The 23,356-nt window shown below is 44.2% G+C and overlaps 1 protein-coding gene across 1 annotated transcript; it reads right to left on the bottom strand.

Annotated features, from left to right (window-relative positions):
- Nucleotides 1-11,227: 11,227 nt before the first annotated feature.
- On the bottom strand, nt 11,228-17,262 carry LOC143799918 (uncharacterized). The gene is made up of 5 exons (XM_077281167.1): nt 17,014-17,262; nt 14,609-16,478; nt 14,382-14,497; nt 11,332-11,365; nt 11,228-11,231 (listed from the first exon to the last, which is right to left on the bottom strand). The coding sequence occupies exons 2-5, from the start codon at nt 16,462-16,464 to the stop codon at nt 11,228-11,230; spliced, it is 2,010 nt and encodes a 669-aa protein (XP_077137282.1). The 5' UTR covers nt 16,465-16,478; nt 17,014-17,262.
- Between the last annotated feature and the right edge of the window lie 6,094 nt (nt 17,263-23,356).

Here is a 23,356-nt window from a genome sequence, read left to right on the forward strand (position 1 = left end):
TGGTATGGCTGTCTTCTCGATTTGTTCCTATGAAGGTCTCCTCTCCTAAATTTTAGCCTCGCTTCATCGGTCCTTACAAGATATTGGAAATCCTTAATCCTGTGTCCTTTCGCTTGGATCTTCCGGTGTCGTTTGCCATTCACAACGTGTTCCATAGGTCTTTTTTGCGGCGGTACGTTGTACCTGTGGTTCCTTCTGTTGAGCCTCCTGCTCCGGTGTTGGTTGAGGGCGAGTTGGAGTACGTGGTGGAGAAGATCTTGGATTCTCGTCTCTCCAGACGGAGGCTTCAGTATCTGGTCAAGTGGAAGGGCTATGGTCAGGAGGATAATTCCTGGGTGGTTGCTTCTGATGTGCATGCGGCCGATTTAGTTCGTGCCTTTCACGCTGCTCATCCTGATCGCCCTGGTGGTCTTGGTGAGGGTTCGGTGACCCCTCCTTAAGGGGGGGGTACTGTTGTGAATTAGACTTTTTGGCTCCCTCTTGTGGTTACTAGTGATATGACTCTGGGATTGTCTTTCCTCAGTTGGGCACCCACCTGGGTCGTTAGTCCAGGGGTGTTGCTATATAAACTTCCTGGATCCTTAGTCCAGTGCCTGGCATCGTTGTAATCAGATCCTTTCTGTTTGCTCCTGTCTGCTGGTTCGTGCAAAATTAAGCTAAGTCCTGCTTCTTTGTTTTTTGGTTATTTGCTTTGCTCTTATTTTTGGTCCAGCTTGTACTAAATGTGATTCCTGACTTTGCTGGAAGCTCTAGGGGACTGGTGTTCTCCCCCCGGGCCGTTAGATGGTTCGGGGGTTCTTGAATATCCAGCGTGGATATTTTGAAAGGGTTTTTGCTGACCATATAAGTCATCTCACTATTTTCTGCTATTAGCTAGTGGGCCTCTCTTTGCTAAATACCTAGCTCATTCTTACGTTTGTCTTTTCCTCTTACCTCACCGTTATTATTTGTTGGGGGCTTGTATCCAACTTTTGGGGTCTTTTCTCTGGAGGCAAGAAAGGTCTTTCTTTTCCCTTCTAGGGTTAGTTAGTTCTCCGGCTGGTGCGAGACGTCTAGAACCAACGTAGGCACGTTCCACGGCTGCTGCTATTTGTGGTGCTAGGATTAGATATATGGTCAGCTCAGTTACCACTGCCCTATGAGCTGTTTTTTTGTGTTTGCAGACTTAGTAATTATTTCTGAGACCCTCTGCCATTGGGGTCATAACAGGGGATGCAGCAGCATGTCCATGCTGTAGAAACTGTCATCTCTGCACTGACTGGGAAAGTTGCTGATCATGCATTGCGCATGATCTGCAACATTCCAAGCTCTGGTGACCCGGATGTCATCGTGTCGACATCGAGTCACCATGGCAACGATCGGTTCTCCGCTCCCGGAATGCTCACTTTGGATCGCAGCATTTAGGGGGTTAAAGTGCTGGGATCGATGTGTGACCACTCATGCCACTTAGCGTCAGGTCTCAGCTGTCAGAATCAGCTGATACCCTGCTGCGATCGCCCGCGCACAGCCCGTGTGCACAGGCAATCGCCAAGCAGTAATAATATATCCCCGGTCAGATAGGCCCAGGGCACAGGGACGTATTATTACGAGAAACATCAGACATGGGTTAAGGTGCTGTGCTGTTATTCAGTATATCACAGATTAATTAATTCACAGTCACACTAACTATGCAGGTACATCACCTCCCTATCTCACTTGAATCTTTGGAATAATATTCTCAGACAGACTACTGCTTCTATTTTGAATGTGATTCACTAGTGTTATAACACATTCCAATATAGACTTTTTTCTGTCCCTATGTGGTATGAGCGGTGGTCTCTGACCTCTTGTCCTTAGGCTGTTAAATCCCAAAATGACGCTGATCATTGACACTTGCAGTTCTAGTGCCCCTTGACTGACTGCACAATATCACATCATATTATATAGCCCTGCATTACTGAGAAGTTTGCCCGGCCACGCTTGACCTGAGTAACCGGCTCTGAGACTCTTCCCCAATGTGTGAAATGGCACTGAGATTTTTTTGCATATCGAATCTAATCACAGAATGTTTTTGAATTTGCAGGGACATGTGAATGTGAGGAAATTTGAACCAAAGTTGATTCTGCATAGATCAATCCGATCTCTAGTTATGCCTATTATTTCTTATTAGTCCTTGAAGTGTACAACTTGGTTTTACTTGACTTATATTATTACCTTTAAAACTACATAATTAAGTCTCTGAGTTGCCACTGAGTTCATACTCTTCTTAAATCATGTTAGTCTTTATTATTACTTCATCTTTTTCTTTTTATAATTATTTTTTAACTTTTTTCTCATAACATGCCTGCCAAGCCCAATGAGCCCTGAGGTTAAAATTCTAAGGAAGGATCAAATATCAAAGATAAAATAAATTATGACTTAGTGATAAAAGATGGATAAGAACATAAGTAATTACTATTTTTTTCTCTTTTTTCCCCATCCCTTTTTACAGTTAATGTTTTAATTCTCTGGAAAACATATAAATTTGTTATCGTTTGATATAAGGGTTCTTGTTAACCTACTCATGACTCACTCAGATTCTTCCTAAAATGATGCTATATACTTTACTAAAGTCTCCAAAAAGAGGAGAGACATTTGTCATTACACCCAAGGCAAAAACTGTTGTAGTAAAGTCACATATTATGGCACAAGCCATATTTAAACCATAATTTGAGACCTTTCAAAATTGTTTACTTTGCAAAAGTGGATGGGGTTTGATTTTTTATGGCATGCACGCCAATCATCAAGTCTAATTTATTAAGAGTTGTGAAACTCTTAATAAATTAGGTACATCTTATGGCAGCATGAGTTTTTTAAAGTCTGATGCAAAGTACTGCAGTCTTAATATCCCAATATCTTTCTCTGATTGGATAGATAACGGTTACATAGATTGATAAGAGGATACATGATACTTTGATAGACATACAAATTGATAATCCTTTGACTTGTCAATCAGTTAACTATTCCCTCCATTAAAAACAATTGTATTTTTCCTTTACTGGCAACCCACTATTAGATATGCTGGATATGCTGGTACCTCAACAACCTAGCATTTAGTGCCTACCATGCACATACCACCTTCTTTTCTCTGCCTCCTGATGTTTCTCATTGTGTCTTATAGAGATCAGATAATACCATGGCTTCTCCGAACCATTTTTACTACGGGACACTCATGTTTACTTCTTTTCATCTACCGTATTTTTCGGACTATAAGACGCAACGGACTATAAGGCGCACCCAGGTTTTAGAGGTGGAAAATAGGGAAAAAAAATATTTGAAGCAAAAAAATGTGGTAAAATATTTAATAACATAAATAACATTCTATTATATGTGGTGTTATTACATATAATAGTATGTTATTATGTTGGAAGCTGCAGGACCAGTGTGGTGTCTGTACAGTACTATATGAAGACACTGGAGGGTGAGTATAAGATTGGGGGCACAGGGCTGATATTGAAAGCACCACTCCAGCACTGCAAAATAGCACTGGAGTGCTGCTTTAAAATCCCATGGGAGAACTATAACTCCCAGCATGTCCTGCAGATCCTATGACATGCTGGGAGTTATAGTTCACCACAGGAGTGGCAGAGTGCTTTATTGTATATTGTAAAGACTAACCTCTTATTTGTGGCAGCCTGCCAGCCTGTGGTGAGGTAAAAGCATCCCATGACTGCACACAGAGCCCTCCCTCTTGTTGCCTCTCCACAGCACAGGTTTTGAGGAAGCCTGCAGATTCTAGTGGAGAGCCTGAAGGACCTGTGATGATGTCAAGAAGAGGGAGGGCTCTGTGCTGCCATGTGATGCTCCAGCCCGCCCACTCCTGACATCACACAGGTCCTGTTTGTGCACAGCACTCGGCATCCAGGCATGGCAGGCAGGTATACAGCGATCTCCTCTCCGCTCTGGCCCCTGCTGCTGCTGCTGCCTCCTCCCCAGGACACACAAATCTCCCTAGCTGCTGCAGCAATCAGCGCTGAGGAAGCCATGCGTGTCCCTGCTTAAGTGCAGTATTCATTTGCTGCTCCTGGCTCACCGCTCAGCTGATCGGTGGGTGGGGAGCCGCTAATGAATATTCACTGCACTTAATCATCGGGACCACATGGTTTTCCCAGCGCTGATTCTGGGCAGCGGGGACATCCTGAAGTGGGATAACAGTGCGATCCCACTCACTGCTGCCCCCCTCCCCACATGCTACACTTTCCTCCCAAATTTGGAGGAAAAAAGTGCGTCTTATGGTCAGAAAAATACGGTAGATGTCATCTCTCTATTATCCAGAGTTATCTTTTTCTTCTTCTGCATGGAGACAACTGAATTTATCATCCTTTCCTCATCTTACTCACTCACTCACTCACCCGACATATTAAAATCTAATAGTTCTACCCTATTTCCAGTCTAAGCTTGGTGCATCATGATAATCTTTATTTCTGTCTCATCTTTCAAAGTAAACATCAAAACTCTTACAACCTTCTGCTGCTGCCACCACTCCAACAAACATTTCTGAAATCTCTTCTTCAAAACAGCATGATAAATTGATGATGTTGAGGTTGGTGGCACAAGACTGCTGAGTCCACTGATTGGGTGCCATGGTCACAAACTATGGACATGATGTCAAAATTGTAGCTCTAATGAGCAGTGAAGACTGGTGGAGATCAGCAGGGAAGAGGCATTGGAGCAGCAAGAATTTAGCGAAGTAGTGTTTTTATCATTCTTTCAAAGCATAGGCAGCCATGTCCCCATTTTTGATTAGATTGGACAATCCCTGTAACTCAAGGGTGCACAACATGTGGTCCATGGTGCCATTCTGTGCAGCCCCTAATGGAATGGACAGAAAATACTTCTCTGCCAGGTTAATTTTATGTGGGCAGCCACACACAGAAGAGTAGTGGCAGCAGCAGAGGAGTAGTGTCATGATCTCTGCAGGCAGAGATCATAGCAAGCCTATAGAGGGACAAGCTCTCGGAAGATGGAACTATACTGACCATGAACTAAGCCTGCCGCGCAACTAGAAATAGCCAGGTAGCATTTCCTATTTATCGCTAGATGCCCAGCTCTGGCCTAAGACCTAAATAGCTAGCAGAGGGAAATATAAGACCTGGCTCACCTCTAGAGAAATATTCCAAAGAAAACAGTAGCCCCCCACATATAATGACGGTGAGTTCAGATGAAACAACAAACGCAGCAGGAAAATAGTCTTAGCAAATTTGAGGTCCGCTTACTAGATAGCAGAAGACAGATAGTATACTTTCATGGTCAGCAGAAAAACACTAACAAAACACCATCCAGAGATTACCTTAAACTCTGGCATTAACTCATAACGCCAGAGTAGCAATCCCTGATCAACGAGAGCTTTCCAGACACAGTAACAAAACTTCAGCTGTGAACTGGAACAAATAGGCAAAACAAAACATGGACAAAAGTCCAACTTATCTAGTAGTAGTCTAGAAGCAGGAACAAGCACTGAGAGGCATCAGATAACATTGTTGACCGGCAAGAAACCACCAGAGAAATGAGCTTAAATAGCGACACCCACTACTGATGGAACCAGGTGAAACAGGAAAGAGGATGACAAGTCCAATTCCACAAGCGGCCACCGGGGGAGCCCAGAATCCAAATTCACAACAGTACCCCCCCCTCAAGGAGGGGGCACCGAACCCTCACCAGATCCACCAGGGCGACCAGGATGAGCCCTATGGAAGGCACGAACAAGATCAGAAGCATGAACATCAGATGCATTGACCCAAGAATTATCCTCCTGGCCGTAACCCTTCCAGTTGACCAGATACTGGAGTCTCCGTCTGGAAACACGAGAGTCCAAAATTTTCTCCACAACGTACTCCAACTCACCCTCAACCAACACCGGAGCAGGAGGCTCAACTGAAGGTACCACAGGTACCTCATACCTGCGCAATAACGACCGATGAAAAACGTTATGAATGGAAAAGGACGCAGGGAGGTCCAAACGGAAAGAAACAGGATTAAGAATCTCCAATATTCTATAAGGGCCGATGAACCGAGGTTTAAACTTAGGAGAAGAGACCCTCATAGGGACAAAACGAGAAGACAACCACACCAAATCTCCAACACAAAGCCGAGAACCAACACGACGATGACGGTTGGCAAAACGCTGAGTCTTCTCCTGGGACAACTTCAAATTGTCCATAACCTGCCCCCAGATGTGATGCAATCTCTCCACCACCGCATCCACTCCAGGACAATCCGAGGATTCCACCTGACCGGAGGAAAATCGAGGGTGAAACCCCGAATTACAGAAAAACGGGGACACCAAGGTGGAAGAGCTGGCCCGATTATTGAGGGCGAACTCTGCCAATGGCAAAAAAGCAACCCAATCATCCTGGTCAGCAGAGACAAAACACCTCAGATATGTCTCCAGGGTCTGATTAGTCCGCTCGGTCTGGCCATTAGTCTGAGGGTGAAAAGCAGATGAAAAAGACAAATCTATGCCCATCCTAGCACAGAATGCCCGCCAAAATCTAGACACAAATTGTGTACCTCTGTCAGAAACAATATTCTCAGGAATACCGTGCAATCGGACAACATTCTGAAAAAACAGAGGAACCAACTCAGAAGAAGAAGGCAACTTGGGCAGAGGAACCAAATGGACCATTTTAGAGAAACGGTCACAGACCACCCAGATGACAGACATCTTCTGGGAAACAGGCAGATCTGAAATAAAATCCATCGAGATGTGTGTCCAAGGCCTCTTAGGAATAGGCAAGGGCAACAGCAGTCCGCTAGCCCGAGAACTACAAGACTTGGCCCGAGCACAAACGTCACATGACTGCACAAAGACTCGCACATCTCGTGACAGGGAAGGCCACCAGAAGGATCTTGCCACCAAATCCCTGGTACCAAAAATTCCGGGATGACCTGCCAATGCAGAAGAATGTACCTCAGAGATGACTCTGCTGGTCCAATCATCCGGAACAAACAGTCTATCAGGCGGACAACGATCCGGTCTATCCGCCTGAAACTCTTGCAAGGACCGCCGCAGATCAGGAGAAACGGCCGACAAAATTACTCCCTCCCCAAGGATACCTGTGGGTTCAGAATTACCAGGAGAGTCCGGGTCAAAACTCCTAGAAAGGGCATCTGCCTTAACATTCCTAGAACCCGGTAGGTATGACACCACAAAATTAAAGCGAGAAAAAAATAAAGACCAGCGCGCCTGTCTAGGATTCAGGCGTCTGGCAGTCTCAAGATAAATCAAATTTTTGTGGTCAGTCAATACCACCACCTGATGCCTAGCCCCCTCGAGCCAATGGCGCCACTCCTCAAACGCCCACTTCATGGCCAAAAGCTCCCGATTCCCAACATCATAATTCCGCTCTGCGGGCGAAAATTTGCGAGAAAAGAAGGCACAAGGCCTAATGACGGAGCAGTCGGAACCTTTCTGCGACAACACTGCCCCAGCTCCGATCTCCGAAGCGTCAACCTCAACCTGAAAAGGCAGATTCACATCAGGCTGACGCAACACAGGGGCAGAGGCAAAACGGCGCTTAAGCTCCTGAAAGGCCTCTACAGCATGAGGGGACCAATTAGCAACATCAGCGCCTTGTCTGGTCAAATCAGTCAGTGGTTTAACGACATCCGAAAAACCAGCAATAAATCGGCGGTAAAAGTTGGCAAAGCCCAAAAATCTCTGAAGACCCTTAAGAGAGGAGGGCTGAGTCCAGTCACAAATAGCTTGCACCTTGACGGGATCCATCTCAATGGAGGAGGGAGAAAAAATATACCCCAAAAAGGAAATTTTCTGGACCCCAAAAACGCACTTAGACCCCTTCACACATAAAGAATTAAACCGCAGAACCTGAAAAACTCTCCTGACCTGCTGGACATGAGAGTCCCAGTCATCAGAAAAAATCAGAATATCATCCAGATATATTATCATAAATTTATCCAGAAAATCGCGGAAAATATCATGCATAAAAGACTGGAAAACTGAAGGGGCATTAGAAAGACCAAAAGGCATGACCAAATACTCAAAGTGGCCCTCGGGCGTATTAAATGCGGTCTTCCACTCATCCCCCTGCCTGATCCGCACCAAATTATACGCCCCACGAAGATCAATTTTAGAGAACCACTTAGCACCCTCTATACGAGCAAACAAATCAGTAAGCAATGGCAATGGGTATTGATACTTAACAGTGATCTTATTCAGAAGCCGATAATCAATACATGGTCTCAAAGAGCCGTCTTTCTTTGAGACAAAGAAAAACCCAGCTCCCAAGGGAGAAGAAGATGGACGAATATGTCCCTTTTCCAAAGACTCCTTTATATATTCCCGCATAGCAGCATGTTCCGGCACAGACAGATTAAACAAACGACCCTTGGGATATTTACAACCCGGTATCAAATCTATGGCACAATCGCACTCACGGTGCGGAGGTAACGACCCAAGCTTGGGTTCGTCAAAGACATCTTGATAATCAGAGAGGAACTCAGGGACTTCAGAGGGAATGGACGACGAAATAGAAACCAAAGGTAAGTCCCCATGAATACCCTTACATCCCCAGCTCAACACAGACATTGCTCTCCAGTCCAAGACTGGGTTGTGAGACTGCAACCATGGCAATCCCAGTACCAAATCGTCATGTAAATTATACAGCACCAGGAAACGAATAATCTCCTGGTGATCCGGATTGATACGCATGGTTACTTGTGTCCAGTATTGTGGTTTATTATTAGCCAATGGGGTGGAGTCAATCCCCTTCAGAGGAATAAGAGTCTCCAAAGGCTCTAAATCAAAACCACAACGATTGGCAAAGGACCAATCCATAAGACTCAGAGCGGCGCCAGAGTCAACATAGGCGTCCGTGGCAATGGATGACAAAGAGCAAATCAGGGTTACAGACAAAATAAACTTAGACTGAATGGTGCCAATGGAAACAGACTTATCAAGCTTCTTTGTACGCCTAGAGCATGCTGATATAACATGAGTAGAATCCCCACAATAGAAACACAATCCATTCTTCCGTCTAAAATTCTGTCGCTCGCTCCTGGACAGAATTCTATCACACTGCATACTTTCTGGCGTCTTTTCCATAGACACCGCCAGATGGTGCACCGGTTTGCGCTCCCGCAGACGCCTATCAATCTGAATAGCCATAGTCATGGACTCATTCAGACCTGCAGGCACAGGGAACCCCACCATAACATCCTTAACGGCATCAGAGAGACCTTCTCTGAAAGTTGCCGCCAAGGCGCACTCATTCCACTGAGTAAGCACAGACCATTTACGGAATTTTTGGCAGAAAACTTCAGCTTCGTCTTGCCCCTGAGATAGTGCCATCAAAGTTTTTTCTGCCTGAAGTTCCAAATGAGGTTCCTCATAAAGCAAGCCCAAGGCCAGAAAAAACGCATCCACATCGCGTAGCGCAGGATCCCCTGCTGGCAATGAGAAGGCCCAATCTTGAGGGTCACCCCTGAGCAAGGAAATCACAATCCTAACCTGCTGAGCAGGGTCTCCAGCTGAACGAGACTTCAGGGACAAATAAAGCTTACAATTATTTCGGAAATTCTGGAAGCTAGCTCTATTCCCTGTGAAGAACTCCGGCAAAGGAATTCTCGGCTCAGATACCGGAGCATGTACCACAAAATCTTGCAAATTTTGTACTTTCGTGATGAGATTATTCAAACCCGCAGTTACACTCTGGAGATCCATTATTGTCAGGTGCACACAGAGCCATACAGAGATTAGAAGGAGAGAGAGAAAAAAGACTGCAGCAAGGCAGACTGGAGGAAAAAAAAAAAAAAAATTCCAGCAGACTTCTTATAACTCTCCTTTCTCAACCTGGGTCTTTAACACTTTACTGGCCGGTCAAACTGTCATGATCTCTGCAGGCAGAGATCATAGCAAGCCTATAGAGGGACAAGCTCTCGGAAGATGGAACTATACTGACCATGAACTAAGCCTGCCGCGCAACTAGAAATAGCCAGGTAGCATTTCCTATTTATCGCTAGATGCCCAGCTCTGGCCTAAGACCTAAATAGCTAGCAGAGGGAAATATAAGACCTGGCTCACCTCTAGAGAAATATTCCAAAGAAAACAGTAGCCCCCCACATATAATGACGGTGAGTTCAGATGAAACAACAAACGCAGCAGGAAAATAGTCTTAGCAAATTTGAGGTCCGCTTACTAGATAGCAGAAGACAGATAGTATACTTTCATGGTCAGCAGAAAAACACTAACAAAACACCATCCAGAGATTACCTTAAACTCTGGCATTAACTCATAACGCCAGAGTAGCAATCCCTGATCAACGAGAGCTTTCCAGACACAGTAACAAAACTTCAGCTGTGAACTGGAACAAATAGGCAAAACAAAACATGGACAAAAGTCCAACTTATCTAGTAGTAGTCTAGAAGCAGGAACAAGCACTGAGAGGCATCAGATAACATTGTTGACCGGCAAGAAACCACCAGAGAAATGAGCTTAAATAGCGACACCCACTACTGATGGAACCAGGTGAAACAGGAAAGAGGATGACAAGTCCAATTCCACAAGCGGCCACCGGGGGAGCCCAGAATCCAAATTCACAACAGAGTAGGGACTGACAAATACTAATGGTGTTCTGTATAGAGATGTTAGGACGCCTCATACATCAGGAGAATGGGGTCTCTTAAACCGTTTGGCTCCAGAAGGGAGTATGTGAATAAGACATGTGGCCATGTCTGTGGCTAACTCCACTGTGGATTATGAGAGTTCTGAAACAATAACCAGTAAGCAAAGAACCCATCATCTATTGTAAATAACCATGTGCGAAGATTTAAAAGTGTATTTTTCTGCAAATCTACATAAAAAAACACTTCAAATACTCTTTGAGTAAGCTTCCTATTAGTTTTACTGCTAAGTGTTCAAAATACACTGACTTGTGAGCACTAAAGGAGCTTTTCCCATTAAAGTCAGTAGGAAACTTATTCGAAGAGTATGTTATGCTGTATTTGATGAGTGTTTAGAAGCAGAATCTAACAACAACAACTCAGTGTTAACATACATTAGAGTGAAGATTTTTTATCTAAGTCTTGCAAGTAGAATTTGTATCTATCAGACATTTATGGTATACTGTATACTTTCTATATGCCACAAATGTCACAGAAGGTAATAACCCTTAAATTTTTAGTGTGGCCCTCGGGTTGGTTCAGTATAATAATATGGCCCTTCAACAAAAAAAGGTTGTGCACCCCTGCTCTAACTGAAACAGTCACACGGGTAATTATTAAGAGTGTCAATATCACAAAAAACTCAATGGGGTAGATTTACTAGATAAAGCTTAAATACTTTTTACCACTCACTTTTCAAAGGTGACTAGAGAAGAAGGCAGTGGATCTGGAGAGAATATGAGTTTAAGTTACTTCAATTATGCAATAAAATAATGCTATATAAATTTATCGAACAATTCTAAATGACTATTTGACACTTTTTAATTCCCTTCTCAGTCCAAGAGTTCAGGAAAGAAATCATCATATCCGACAGAAAATTTTCTCCCATTCCCCATGCATTCTCTCTTGCATTTCATCTAGTTCACTTTCTGTCTTTGAGCTGGTCACATAAGAAGAAATTACCAGGCTCCTCGCTAATAGCGACCCTATTCCCTCACATCTCCTTCAGTCCCTTTTTCCCGACTTTCATCACTCACCTAACTAAAATAGTTAACCTTTCTCATCTGGTATCTTTCCTTCCTACTTTAAACACATAACTTAAAATCCTCTGACCAGAACTGCACTGCTAATTATAGACCTGTCTCTGAGCTTCCCTTCATTTATAAACTCCTGGAATGTCTAGTCCACTTCCCGTCTAATCCACTATCTCTCAGATAATACTCTTCTTGACCCTTTACAATTCAATTTCTGCTCTTTACACTACTGAAACTACCTTTCCTAAAGTCTCTAACGATCTTACAGCTAAATCTATTGGTCACTACTGCCTTCTGGATCTCTCTGCAGCATTTGACTCTGTGAATCATCAGCAGTAGCATCACCTCACTATGCTCTGCTCTATCATCCTCAAAATACTGCTCTGTCTTGGTTCTCCTCCTACCTCTCTCTTCTCCTTCACTGTTCCTTTTGCTGGCTCCTCTTCTTCTTCTTTACTCCTTACTGTCAGGATTTCTCAGGGCCCAGTACTAAGTCCTATTTTTTTTCCTTGTATACTGCCTTTATTGGTCAAATAATTAGTAGATTCGGGTTTCATTACAATCTCTATGCTGATGACACCCATTATACACATTGTCTCCTGACATCCTCACTGCTTGTCTACAAAATACCAGTGATTACACCCCAACGCGCGTTTCGGCGATCACACCTTCATCAGGGGGCAAAGACAGTGAGTGCACATGGGTTTAAAAAGCTCCCGGACAGGAAATGAGCAGGTGCAGCGACCAAAATGGTCCGTACGGCAACAGGAAAGAGAGAAACAGTGACCGCATCTGCCGGAAGTGAAGGGGCGTGGCTGTCAAATTGATAACGCAGTAACGTGCAAACCATGACGCAGAAGCGTCAAAAAGAGAACGCATTAGCATGGAATTCAGAACGCTCCAGCGTCCAAAACCACAACGCTAACAGCGTCCAAAAACCTCCAAGTAATCGCGAAATTTCATGAACACCATAGCGCCGGCTGCGTCCAATGGGGGCCAAAGGGAGCCGAGGACCACTGGGGCCCCAAGTGGACCACAGCACCCAAAGGTCACCACAGGAACGCTCCGGCGCATAGGAATCGCTAAGGCAGCACCCACAGATATAATAACTGCTAGGTGGAGTCACCACAACCACTAAAAATAGCCCCATTTAATTATACATGGACAAACATAAAACCATAAAATATATAAAGACAAAAAGGGCAGATACCAATAAATGACTAGGACACCAACCACAAACTATACATTGCTTAATCACCTCTATTCGCATAGAAGTACAAGAAGCTCACAGTTAATGAAAACTTAATACATAATCTATACATTGCAAACGAAATGGCAATCACATATATAGATAACAATAATAAATATAAAGAAAACATATAAATACAAACAACTATGATTATAAAGACAAGGCTTTATCATGGTGGCCGTGGTCCATTACTCATTAATGCCTTCTGAATCCTTTTCTTTCTTTTTTCCTTTGTTCTCTTCTTTTTATTCTCTTTTTTTCTTATTCACACCGTTAAGGAAATGTCCTCTTCATAACATCGTAATACCAAAATATGGAATATGCCACAGGAAACTACCAGGTCAACATGTGCTAAAAACAACGAGGTAAGTAAAAAACAAGATTAAAAACAAAGAACTAACAGCGTAAACATGCAGATACTACAAGCAGGACCGATAGCAGCATATACACTTAGGAGAGGAGCAGTTGTATTGATACCGATTCTTACAAGAAGGGGGCATAGCTAATATTGTCATTGAGGCCGGTTGGCTGAACTGTGCCCAGAGTCCATATCCATCTTGACTCGACACGGGCCAGCCTCTGGAAGGTACCACCCCCGCGGATCCCTACTTCCAGTAAATCAATCCCTCTAGCCCTGAGAAGATCAGGGTTACAGTTGTGAAAGGTCTTGAAGTGGCGTGGTATTGTTTTAAGGGTGGATGTGTCTTCCACAGTAGCCGCTGCGCCGATGCCCAAGACATGTTCCCGGATGCGTGTTTTTAGTTGGCGGGTGGTCATTCCTACGTACATCTTGTCACAAGGGCATGTGACAACATAGATCACATTAGTACTAGTACAGGTTATTTTTTTCTTTATTTTAAATTCGCGTGATCTATCCCAGTTGGCAAATACGCCAATTCTCTCAATGTTTGGGCATGCGACACAGCGGCCACACGGAACACACCCCACCCGAACCGCCATACTATCAAGAAATGTGGTCCTCCTCTCACCGGTATAATGGCTATGCACCAGGGTATCCCTGAGATTCCTGGACCGTCTAACTGCAATCCCAGCCCTCTCAGGGAGATATCGTGCAATAACAGGGTCAGCCCTCAATACATGCCATGATTTTTGTAGGATATTTTTCATCATCGGGAATTGGGAGTGGTACCTAGTAACAAATCTGACAATATCATGCTCTTGTTTAGCATTGCTCTTATATAGTAGTGAATCCCTCGAGGAGTATTTCGCTCTATTGAACGCTTTTTTGATACTACGTTTACTGTGGCCTCTGGACACTAATCTGTTTTTTAAATCTTCAGCCTGTTCGCAGAAATCCGTCTCAGTAGAACAGAGTCTACGTAGACGGAGAAATTGCCCCGTGGGGACTGATTTAATGACATGATCCGGGTGTGAGGAGGAGGCGTGCAACAAAAGATTGGTAGAGGTGGGTTTCCTGTAAATAACTGTCTGCAGGTCACCATGAACATCTCGTTTAGTCATGACATCTAAGAATTCGATGGCATTGCCATCGAATTTATATGTCAATTTGATATTACTGGTGTTATCATTGAGGGATGTCATAAATTCCTGCAGACTGGTAGACGGGCCCCGCCAGATCATAAAAATGTCGTCAATGTACCGTGTCCACAGGAGGACACGGCACATTGACTCCGGATGATCTGGCAGGGAGAGGCCCCTCTCCCACAGCCCCAAGAACAGATTGGCGTAGGCAGGGGCAAAAGGGGCACCCATTGCTGTTCCTTGGAGCTGCAGGAAGAAGGACCCCTTAAAGACAAAAAAATTATGAGTTAAAGAAAATTCCAGGAGATCACAAATAAGTGTTTTGATTTCAATTGAAGAGTTGGATGCATCTAAGAAGAACTTGACCGCTCGAAGGCCATCGGAGTGTCGAATGCTGGTGTACAACGACTCGACGTCGGCTGTAACTAATAATTCCTCATCCCCGAGACTGACCCCATCCATAAGTCTCAGGAATTCACCCGTATCTTTAAGATACGACGGAAGACTTAAAACCAATGGCTGCAGCTTAGAGTCGATCCATTGGTTTACCTTCTCGAGGTAATTACCTCTACCAGATATTATAGGACGCCCAGGGGGCGTCTTTGTGTCCTTGTGTATCTTGGGGAGAAGATAGAATGTAGGAATTGTAGAATCACTTGTCAATAATGCTGATGCTAATTCATTGGTAATGGTACCCGCATCTCTAGCCTGTTTCACAATATCACCAAGTTGTTTAGAGAAGGCGGACAAGGGGTTAAACGTGAGTTTTTTGTAACAAACTTTGTTGTTTAACTGGCGATAGGCCTCCTTCTCATACATTGAGTTAGGCCACACCACCACGTTACCCCCCTTGTCCGCCGGCTTAAACACAACATCCCCAAGATCTTGAAGGACACGAAGACGCCCCCTCTCCTCAGCTGTTAAATTATCTTTATAGATATGTTTGGGGATTCCCTGAAAATCTTTGGTAACCAATTGTACAAATAAATCTACATTTGGACATGAAGACAGGGGAGGGAATTTTTTAGATCTAGAACGAATGGAGGTTGGGATCATACCTCCTTCAGGGGTGTCGTGTTCAACTGCCAACTCTTCCAAAGTACGAAGGGCTATCTGTTCTTCCTCTGTGGGGAAGAGTGCAGCCAGATTACCATCAAAGAAGTATTTTTTGAAAATTAATGATCTGGCAAAGAGGTGAAGATCTTTTACAGCCTCAAATACATCAAATGGTGCTGCAGGTGAAAAAGATAGGCCCTTCTCTAATAGTTCTAAATCAATGTCAGTAAAATCATGTGAGCTAAGGTTAATTACCTTGTTGTTATATTTACGGGGTTCCGTGGAGGAATCATCTCGTCTGTAAGGATGAAACATAAAATCTCTCTGGTTCCGTGTGGTCATTCTTGACCGTGTGGTCACTGACGATGTAGATCGTTCCGAAGTATCACTTACAGAAGAGATGGACGACTGAGACTGGGCCCGCCTCATCTGTCCATCGCCTTGTCTACTTTTTCTCCACAGGTACACCCTTTTACACTCGTAGTCATGACGATCTCTACCAATTTTGGATGACTGGGTATCTTGAATTTTTTTAACCACATTTTCCAAGGATTTCTCAATTTGTTTATTGCATAGGTCAAGTTGTTCCACAGTCCCACATTTTTTCAATTCCTCCTCTGCCACTTTAATAGATGCATCCAACTGTTCAATGATACCTTTATTATAATCTCCCAATAACTTCATAAGTTGACCAGAACAATTATTGCACGCCTCCTCCCAACCCGAAATGAAGGCCGCATCCTCCACAGGAAAAGTAGGGATAACCCGAACTCTAAGGCCACGTGGGATCATTTTTCTATTTTGGTACCCTTCCAAAAAGCTACAGTTCCACCAAAGTTTTGTCCGTTTTATCACCATATTTTGTAGCTCCATAACTTGTTCCTCCCATCTGCGATCGGTAGCCTGCTGTGTGATGGAAACATCACCTCCGAACACCTGATCAATATGTGAACGCCAAGCTATTTCCTTGGCTCTGAAGTCCATGCCTATAAGCAACCCTGTGCAAAACACAGCAAGAAATGAATAACAACTTATAAGACTAAACACCATGGTAACTCATAATATGACAAAAATCTGTACCATAGGTGAAAAAGGACCAACAAGACCTATCATCAAGATAAGCACATGACACAAGAGGGAAACGATGAAAAATGGTCACACACAATAAATAGAAATGCTATAACCTTTATTAATACCAAACCACAATATTAAAACCAGGTGAGCGGAGGGAAGGTAGTAAAGCACAGAAAACACTGTTATGAAGTTAACAGGAAGGGCGCCACCAGAGATAACAGTCCTACAGGCTTATACATTATCAGAGTAAACAAATAAGCAAAAATAGGAAACAAATAGTAAAAAACTAAATAAACCAAAATAATAACTTGATCCTACTGCAGTCAGGGATACCAAGCCAAGTACCAACTGTTTCACATATAAGATAGGTGAGTGCAAGAACCGCTATAATGCTATCCTAATTGAAATCCCATACCTATCAAACCGACACAGTAGATATTAGTAAAGCAAGGTACCCACCGCACAGAGGACTGTAGTACTGGAGGCGCGCTTCCACCCCAACGCGCGTTTCGGCGATCACACCTTCATCAGGGGGCAAAGACAGTGAGTGCACATGGGTTTAAAAAGCTCCCGGACAGGAAATGAGCAGGTGCAGCGACCAAAATGGTCCGTACGGCAACAGGAAAGAGAGAAACAGTGACCGCATCTGCCGGAAGTGAAGGGGCGTGGCTGTCAAATTGATAACGCAGTAACGTGCAAACCATGACGCAGAAGCGTCAAAAAGAGAACGCATTAGCATGGAATTATCTGTTCTTGGGGCTGTGGGAGAGGGGCCTCTCCCTGCCAGATCATCCGGAGTCAATGTGCCGTGTCCTCCTGTGGACACGGTACATTGACGACATTTTTATGATCTGGCGGGGCCCGTCTACCAGTCTGCAGGAATTTATGACATCCCTCAATGATAACACCAGTAATATCAAATTGACATATAAATTCGATGGCAATGCCATCGAATTCTTAGATGTCATGACTAAACGAGATGTTCATGGTGACCTGCAGACAGTTATTTACAGGAAACCCACCTCTACCAATCTTTTGTTGCACGCCTCCTCCTCACACCCGGATCATGTCATTAAATCAGTCCCCACGGGGCAATTTCTCCGTCTACGTAGACTCTGTTCTACTGAGACGGATTTCTGCGAACAGGCTGAAGATTTAAAAAACAGATTAGTGTCCAGAGGCCACAGTAAACGTAGTATCAAAAAAGCGTTCAATAGAGCGAAATACTCCTCGAGGGATTCACTACTATATAAGAGCAATGCTAAACAAGAGCATGATATTGTCAGATTTGTTACTAGGTACCACTCCCAATTCCCGATGATGAAAAATATCCTACAAAAATCATGGCATGTATTGAGGGCTGACCCTGTTATTGCACGATATCTCCCTGAGAGGGCTGGGATTGCAGTTAGACGGTCCAGGAATCTCAGGGATACCCTGGTGCATAGCCATTATACCGGTGAGAGGAGGACCACATTTCTTGATAGTATGGCGGTTCGGGTGGGGTGTGTTCCGTGTGGCCGCTGTGTCGCATGCCCAAACATTGAGAGAATTGGCGTATTTGCCAACTGGGATAGATCACGCGAATTTAAAATAAAGAAAAAAATAACCTGTACTAGTACTAATGTGATCTATGTTGTCACATGCCCTTGTGACAAGATGTACGTAGGAATGACCACCCGCCAACTAAAAACACGCATCCGGGAACATGTCTTGGGCATCGGCGCAGCGGCTACTGTGGAAGACACATCCACCCTTAAAACAATACCACGCCACTTCAAGACCTTTCACAACTGTAACCCTGATCTTCTCAGGGCTAGAGGGATTGATTTACTGGAAGTAGGGATCCGCGGGGGTGGTACCTTCCAGAGGCTGGCCCGTGTCGAGTCAAGATGGATATGGACTCTGGGCACAGTTCAGCCAACCGGCCTCAATGACAATATTAGCTATGCCCCCTTCTTGTAAGAATCGGTATCAATACAACTGCTCCTCTCCTAAGTGTATATGCTGCTATCGGTCCTGCTTGTAGTATCTGCATGTTTACGCTGTTAGTTCTTTGTTTTTAATCTTGTTTTTTACTTACCTCGTTGTTTTTAGCACATGTTGACCTGGTAGTTTCCTGTGGCATATTCCATATTTTGGTATTACGATGTTATGAAGAGGACATTTCCTTAACGGTGTGAATAAGAAAAAAAGAGAATAAAAAGAAGAGAACAAAGGAAAAAAGAAAGAAAAGGATTCAGAAGGCATTAATGAGTAATGGACCACGGCCACCATGATAAAGCCTTGTCTTTATAATCATAGTTGTTTGTATATATATGTTTTCTTTATATTTATTATTGTTATCTATATATGTGATTGCCATTTCGTTTGCAATGTATAGATTATGTATTAAGTTTTCATTAACTGTGAGCTTCTTGTACTTCTATGCGAATAGAGGTGATTAAGCAATGTATAGTTTGTGGTTGGTGTCCTAGTCATTTATTGGTATCTGCCCTTTTTGTCTTTATATATTTTATGGTTTTATGTTTGTCCATGTATAATTAAATGGGGCTATTTTTAGTGGTTGTGGTGACTCCACCTAGCAGTTATTATATCTGTGGGTGCTGCCTTAGCGATTCCTATGCGCCGGAGCGTTCCTGTGGTGACCTTTGGGTGCTGTGGTCCACTTGGGGCCCCAGTGGTCCTCGGCTCCCTTTGGCCCCCATTGGACGCAGCCGGCGCTATGGTGTTCATGAAATTTCGCGATTACTTGGAGGTTTTTGGACGCTGTTAGCGTTGTGGTTTTGGACGCTGGAGCGTTCTGAATTCCATGCTAATGCGTTCTCTTTTTGACGCTTCTGCGTCATGGTTTGCACGTTACTGCGTTATCAATTTGACAGCCACGCCCCTTCACTTCCGGCAGATGCGGTCACTGTTTCTCTCTTTCCTGTTGCCGTACGGACCATTTTGGTCGCTGCACCTGCTCATTTCCTGTCCGGGAGCTTTTTAAACCCATGTGCACTCACTGTCTTTGCCCCCTGATGAAGGTGTGATCGCCGAAACGCGCGTTGGGGTGGAAGCGCGCCTCCAGTACTACAGTCCTCTGTGCGGTGGGTACCTTGCTTTACTAATATCTACTGTGTCGGTTTGATAGGTATGGGATTTCAATTAGGATAGCATTATAGCGGTTCTTGCACTCACCTATCTTATATGTGAAACAGTTGGTACTTGGCTTGGTATCCCTGACTGCAGTAGGATCAAGTTATTATTTTGGTTTATTTAGTTTTTTACTATTTGTTTCCTATTTTTGCTTATTTGTTTACTCTGATAATGTATAAGCCTGTAGGACTGTTATCTCTGGTGGCGCCCTTCCTGTTAACTTCATAACAGTGTTTTCTGTGCTTTACTACCTTCCCTCCGCTCACCTGGTTTTAATATTGTGGTTTGGTATTAATAAAGGTTATAGCATTTCTATTTATTGTGTGTGACCATTTTTCATCGTTTCCCTCTTGTGTCATGTGCTTATCTTGATGATAGGTCTTGTTGGTCCTTTTTCACCTATGGTACAGATTTTTGTCATATTATGAGTTACCATGGTGTTTAGTCTTATAAGTTGTTATTCAAAATACCAGTGATTGTCTTTCCACTGTCTCTAACATTATGTCCCCTCCATCTATCTGAGACTGAATCTGGCAAAACCTGCACTCCTTATGTTTCCTCCCTCCAGTAATCTACCTATTCTCAAAATTAGCATTTTAATGTGTGGTTCTACCATTACTCCCCAGCAACATGCCCACTGTCATTAATTCATATTTGATTTCTATCTTCCATTCACCCCCTACATCTGATCGCTCACTCGCTCATGCCACCTACACTTACAAAACTTCTTTAGAATATGACCTTTTCTTACCTTTAACTTTTCAAAAACACTTACTGTTGCTCTTATTCATTCTCATCTTGACTATTGTAATTCTACACTAATTGGTCTCACTCGTATTAAAATCTCTCCTCTCCAATCCACCCATAATACAGCAGCCAGGATCATATTTTTTCCAACTGCTACACCGATGCCTTTACCCTGTGCCAGTCATTGCACTGGTGGTTGCCCTTTTGCTAAACTGTTAACTTTCACTCACAAAGCTCTCCACAGTTCTGCACCACCCTACATCTCCTCCCTCATCTCTATCTGTGACCTAAGGCTAACATCCTCAATATCTGAACCTCCTACTCCGGTCTCAAAGATTTCTCATGGACTGTGCCAATTCTCTGGAATGCACTACCCAGGACAGTTTGATTAATTTCCAATACTAACATTTTTAAGTGTGGCCTAAGAATGCATTTCTTTAGACTGCCCTATTGCCTCGCCTCATTTTTAGAATTCTTCCCATTTTGCCCTTTCAAAAATTTCTTTCAAATCAAGATCTTTCTAGCATCTACAGCTCTGGCAATAATTTAGAGACCATCACATCAAAACCCTGTCATGGGCAGCTCAATCTCCAGACCTGAACCCCATTGAAAACCTCTGAAAAGTAATTAAGAGGATGATCAGGGGCGTAACTATAGCGGTCGCAGCGGTCGCAGCTGCGACCGGGCCCGGACTGCTTAGGGGCCCATCCGTCCATCAATAGTGAAGGAGAAGAACCCAACCATTACAGCAGGGAGGCGTCACCACAGGTCCTCCAGTTACATGGGGGAAGATGGATTTAATGCGGTCACGTGATCCAACCTTGTGACTGGGGAGAGGCGTGTCCACAGGTCCTATAGCTACACCAAAGGGAAAGACTGGTCGAAGGGAGCTGGTGCTGCTTGAGTGAATGGCTGAGTACCTAAACCTAAAAAGCTGCAATCTGTTGCTGCGTCCTTCTCCTCCTGCTGCCGAAGGGTCCCTTAAGCCTCAGATCCGCATTTCTCCTGTCATTAACAGCCGCTCGTGTGACCTGTCTGCCCTGTTCTCAAGTCTCCCCCGTCCCCTTTCTCACCGTGTGTTCCCCATCTACCCTGTCCTCATATTCCATGTGCCCCCTTCTTCCTTGCTCCCAAGTCTCCCCCCGTTTTCCCCTGTCCCCTTGCAGCTCTGTCTCCCCATGTGTCCCTATCTACTCTGCCCTAGGAGTCCCCTTACTTCCTCTTGTGCCTGTCTCCCTTGCCCCCTTGTGCCCTTCTCCCCTTCCTCCTAGTCCCCATGTGTCCCCTTGTGCCTGTCGCCCTTGTCCCCTTGTGCTTGTGTCCCTTGTCCCTGTGTGTCCCGTTGTGTCAGTCTCCCTTGCCCACTGGTCCCTGTGTGTCCCCTTGTGCCTGTCTCCCTTTTCCCCTTGTGCTTGCGTCCCTTGTACCCGTGTGTCCCCTTGTGTCAGTCTCTCTTGCCCGCTAGCTCCCTTGTGTCAGTCTCCCTTGCCCACTAGTCCCCTTGTGTCAGTCTCACTTGCACACTAGTCCCCGTGTGTCCCCTTGTCAGTCTCCATGGCCCACTGGTCCCCGTGTGTCCCCTTGTGTCAGTCTCCCTTGTCCCCTTGTGTCAGTCTCCCTTGCCCACTAGTCCCCTTGTGTCAATCTCCCATGCCCACTAGTCCCCGTGTGTCCCCTTGTCAGTCTCCCTGGCCCACTGGTCCCCCTGTGTCCCCTTGTGTCAGTCTCCCTTGTCCTCTTGTGTCAGTCTCCCTTACCCACTAGTCCCCATGTGCCCTTGTCCCCTGCCTCCTAGCCTGCATGTGTCCCCTTGTGCCTGTCTTCCTTGCTCCCTAGCCTAGCTCACCATTTGCCTGTGTCTTTCTCACTGCACCTGTATGGAGAGGCTGCATTATACTATGAGGGGGGCTGCATTATATTCTATGTGGGTTACATTATATTGTATGGTGGGGCTGCATTATACTTTTGTGGGGTGGCTGCATTATACTCTGTGGGGTGGTTGCATTATACTATATGTGGGCTGCATTATACTGTATCGAGGACTATGGGGAATACATTATACTATATGAAGAACTATGGGGTGCATTATACTATGAGAAGTGAATTGTACGACATGGATGACGATGGCGGTGCATTATACTATATGGAGCACTATGAGGACTGTATTATACTATATAGAAGACTGAGCAGTGTATTTTAATATATGGAGGACTCTGAGGAGTGTATAATACTATATGGAGGACTGAGGAGTGTATACTATATGGAGGACTATGAGGGGTGCATTATACTATATAGAGCACTATGAGCAGTGTATTATACTATATGGAGGACTGAGGAGTGTATTATACTATATGGAGGACTGAGCAGTGTATTACACTATATGGAGCACTATGAGGAGTGTATTTTAATATATGGAGGAATATGAGGAGTGTATTATACTATATGGAGGACTGAGGAGTGTATAATACTATACGGAGGACTATGAGGAGTGTATTATACTATTGTGCTATATGGAGGACTATGGAGTGTGTATTATACTATATGGATGACTATGGAGAGTGTATTATACTATATGGATGACTATGAACTGTGCAGTATATTATATAGAGGACTATGGGGGTGCATTATACTATAAGGAGTACTATGGAGGTGCATAATACTTCTTATATTGATCCCCATGACTTCTATGTAAGCCCCTGATGAGTATAATGGTTTATTTTCTTTTATAAATTACATAACAATGGCAGTATGGGGGACAGATATATACCAGGATGGGGCACCGGATAGTTACGCCACTGAGATCACACTATACAACTTTGCAATAAAGCTATAGTGTGCGAAATGAATAGGGAAAATCTGAATTTGGGTGGAAAATATTTTTGCATGGTTGGGGGGGCCCCATTTGAAAGTTCGC

Source organism: Ranitomeya variabilis, chromosome 1 (genome assembly GCF_051348905.1).
Source record: "Ranitomeya variabilis isolate aRanVar5 chromosome 1, aRanVar5.hap1, whole genome shotgun sequence".
NCBI classification, from domain to species: domain Eukaryota; kingdom Metazoa; phylum Chordata; class Amphibia; order Anura; family Dendrobatidae; genus Ranitomeya; species Ranitomeya variabilis.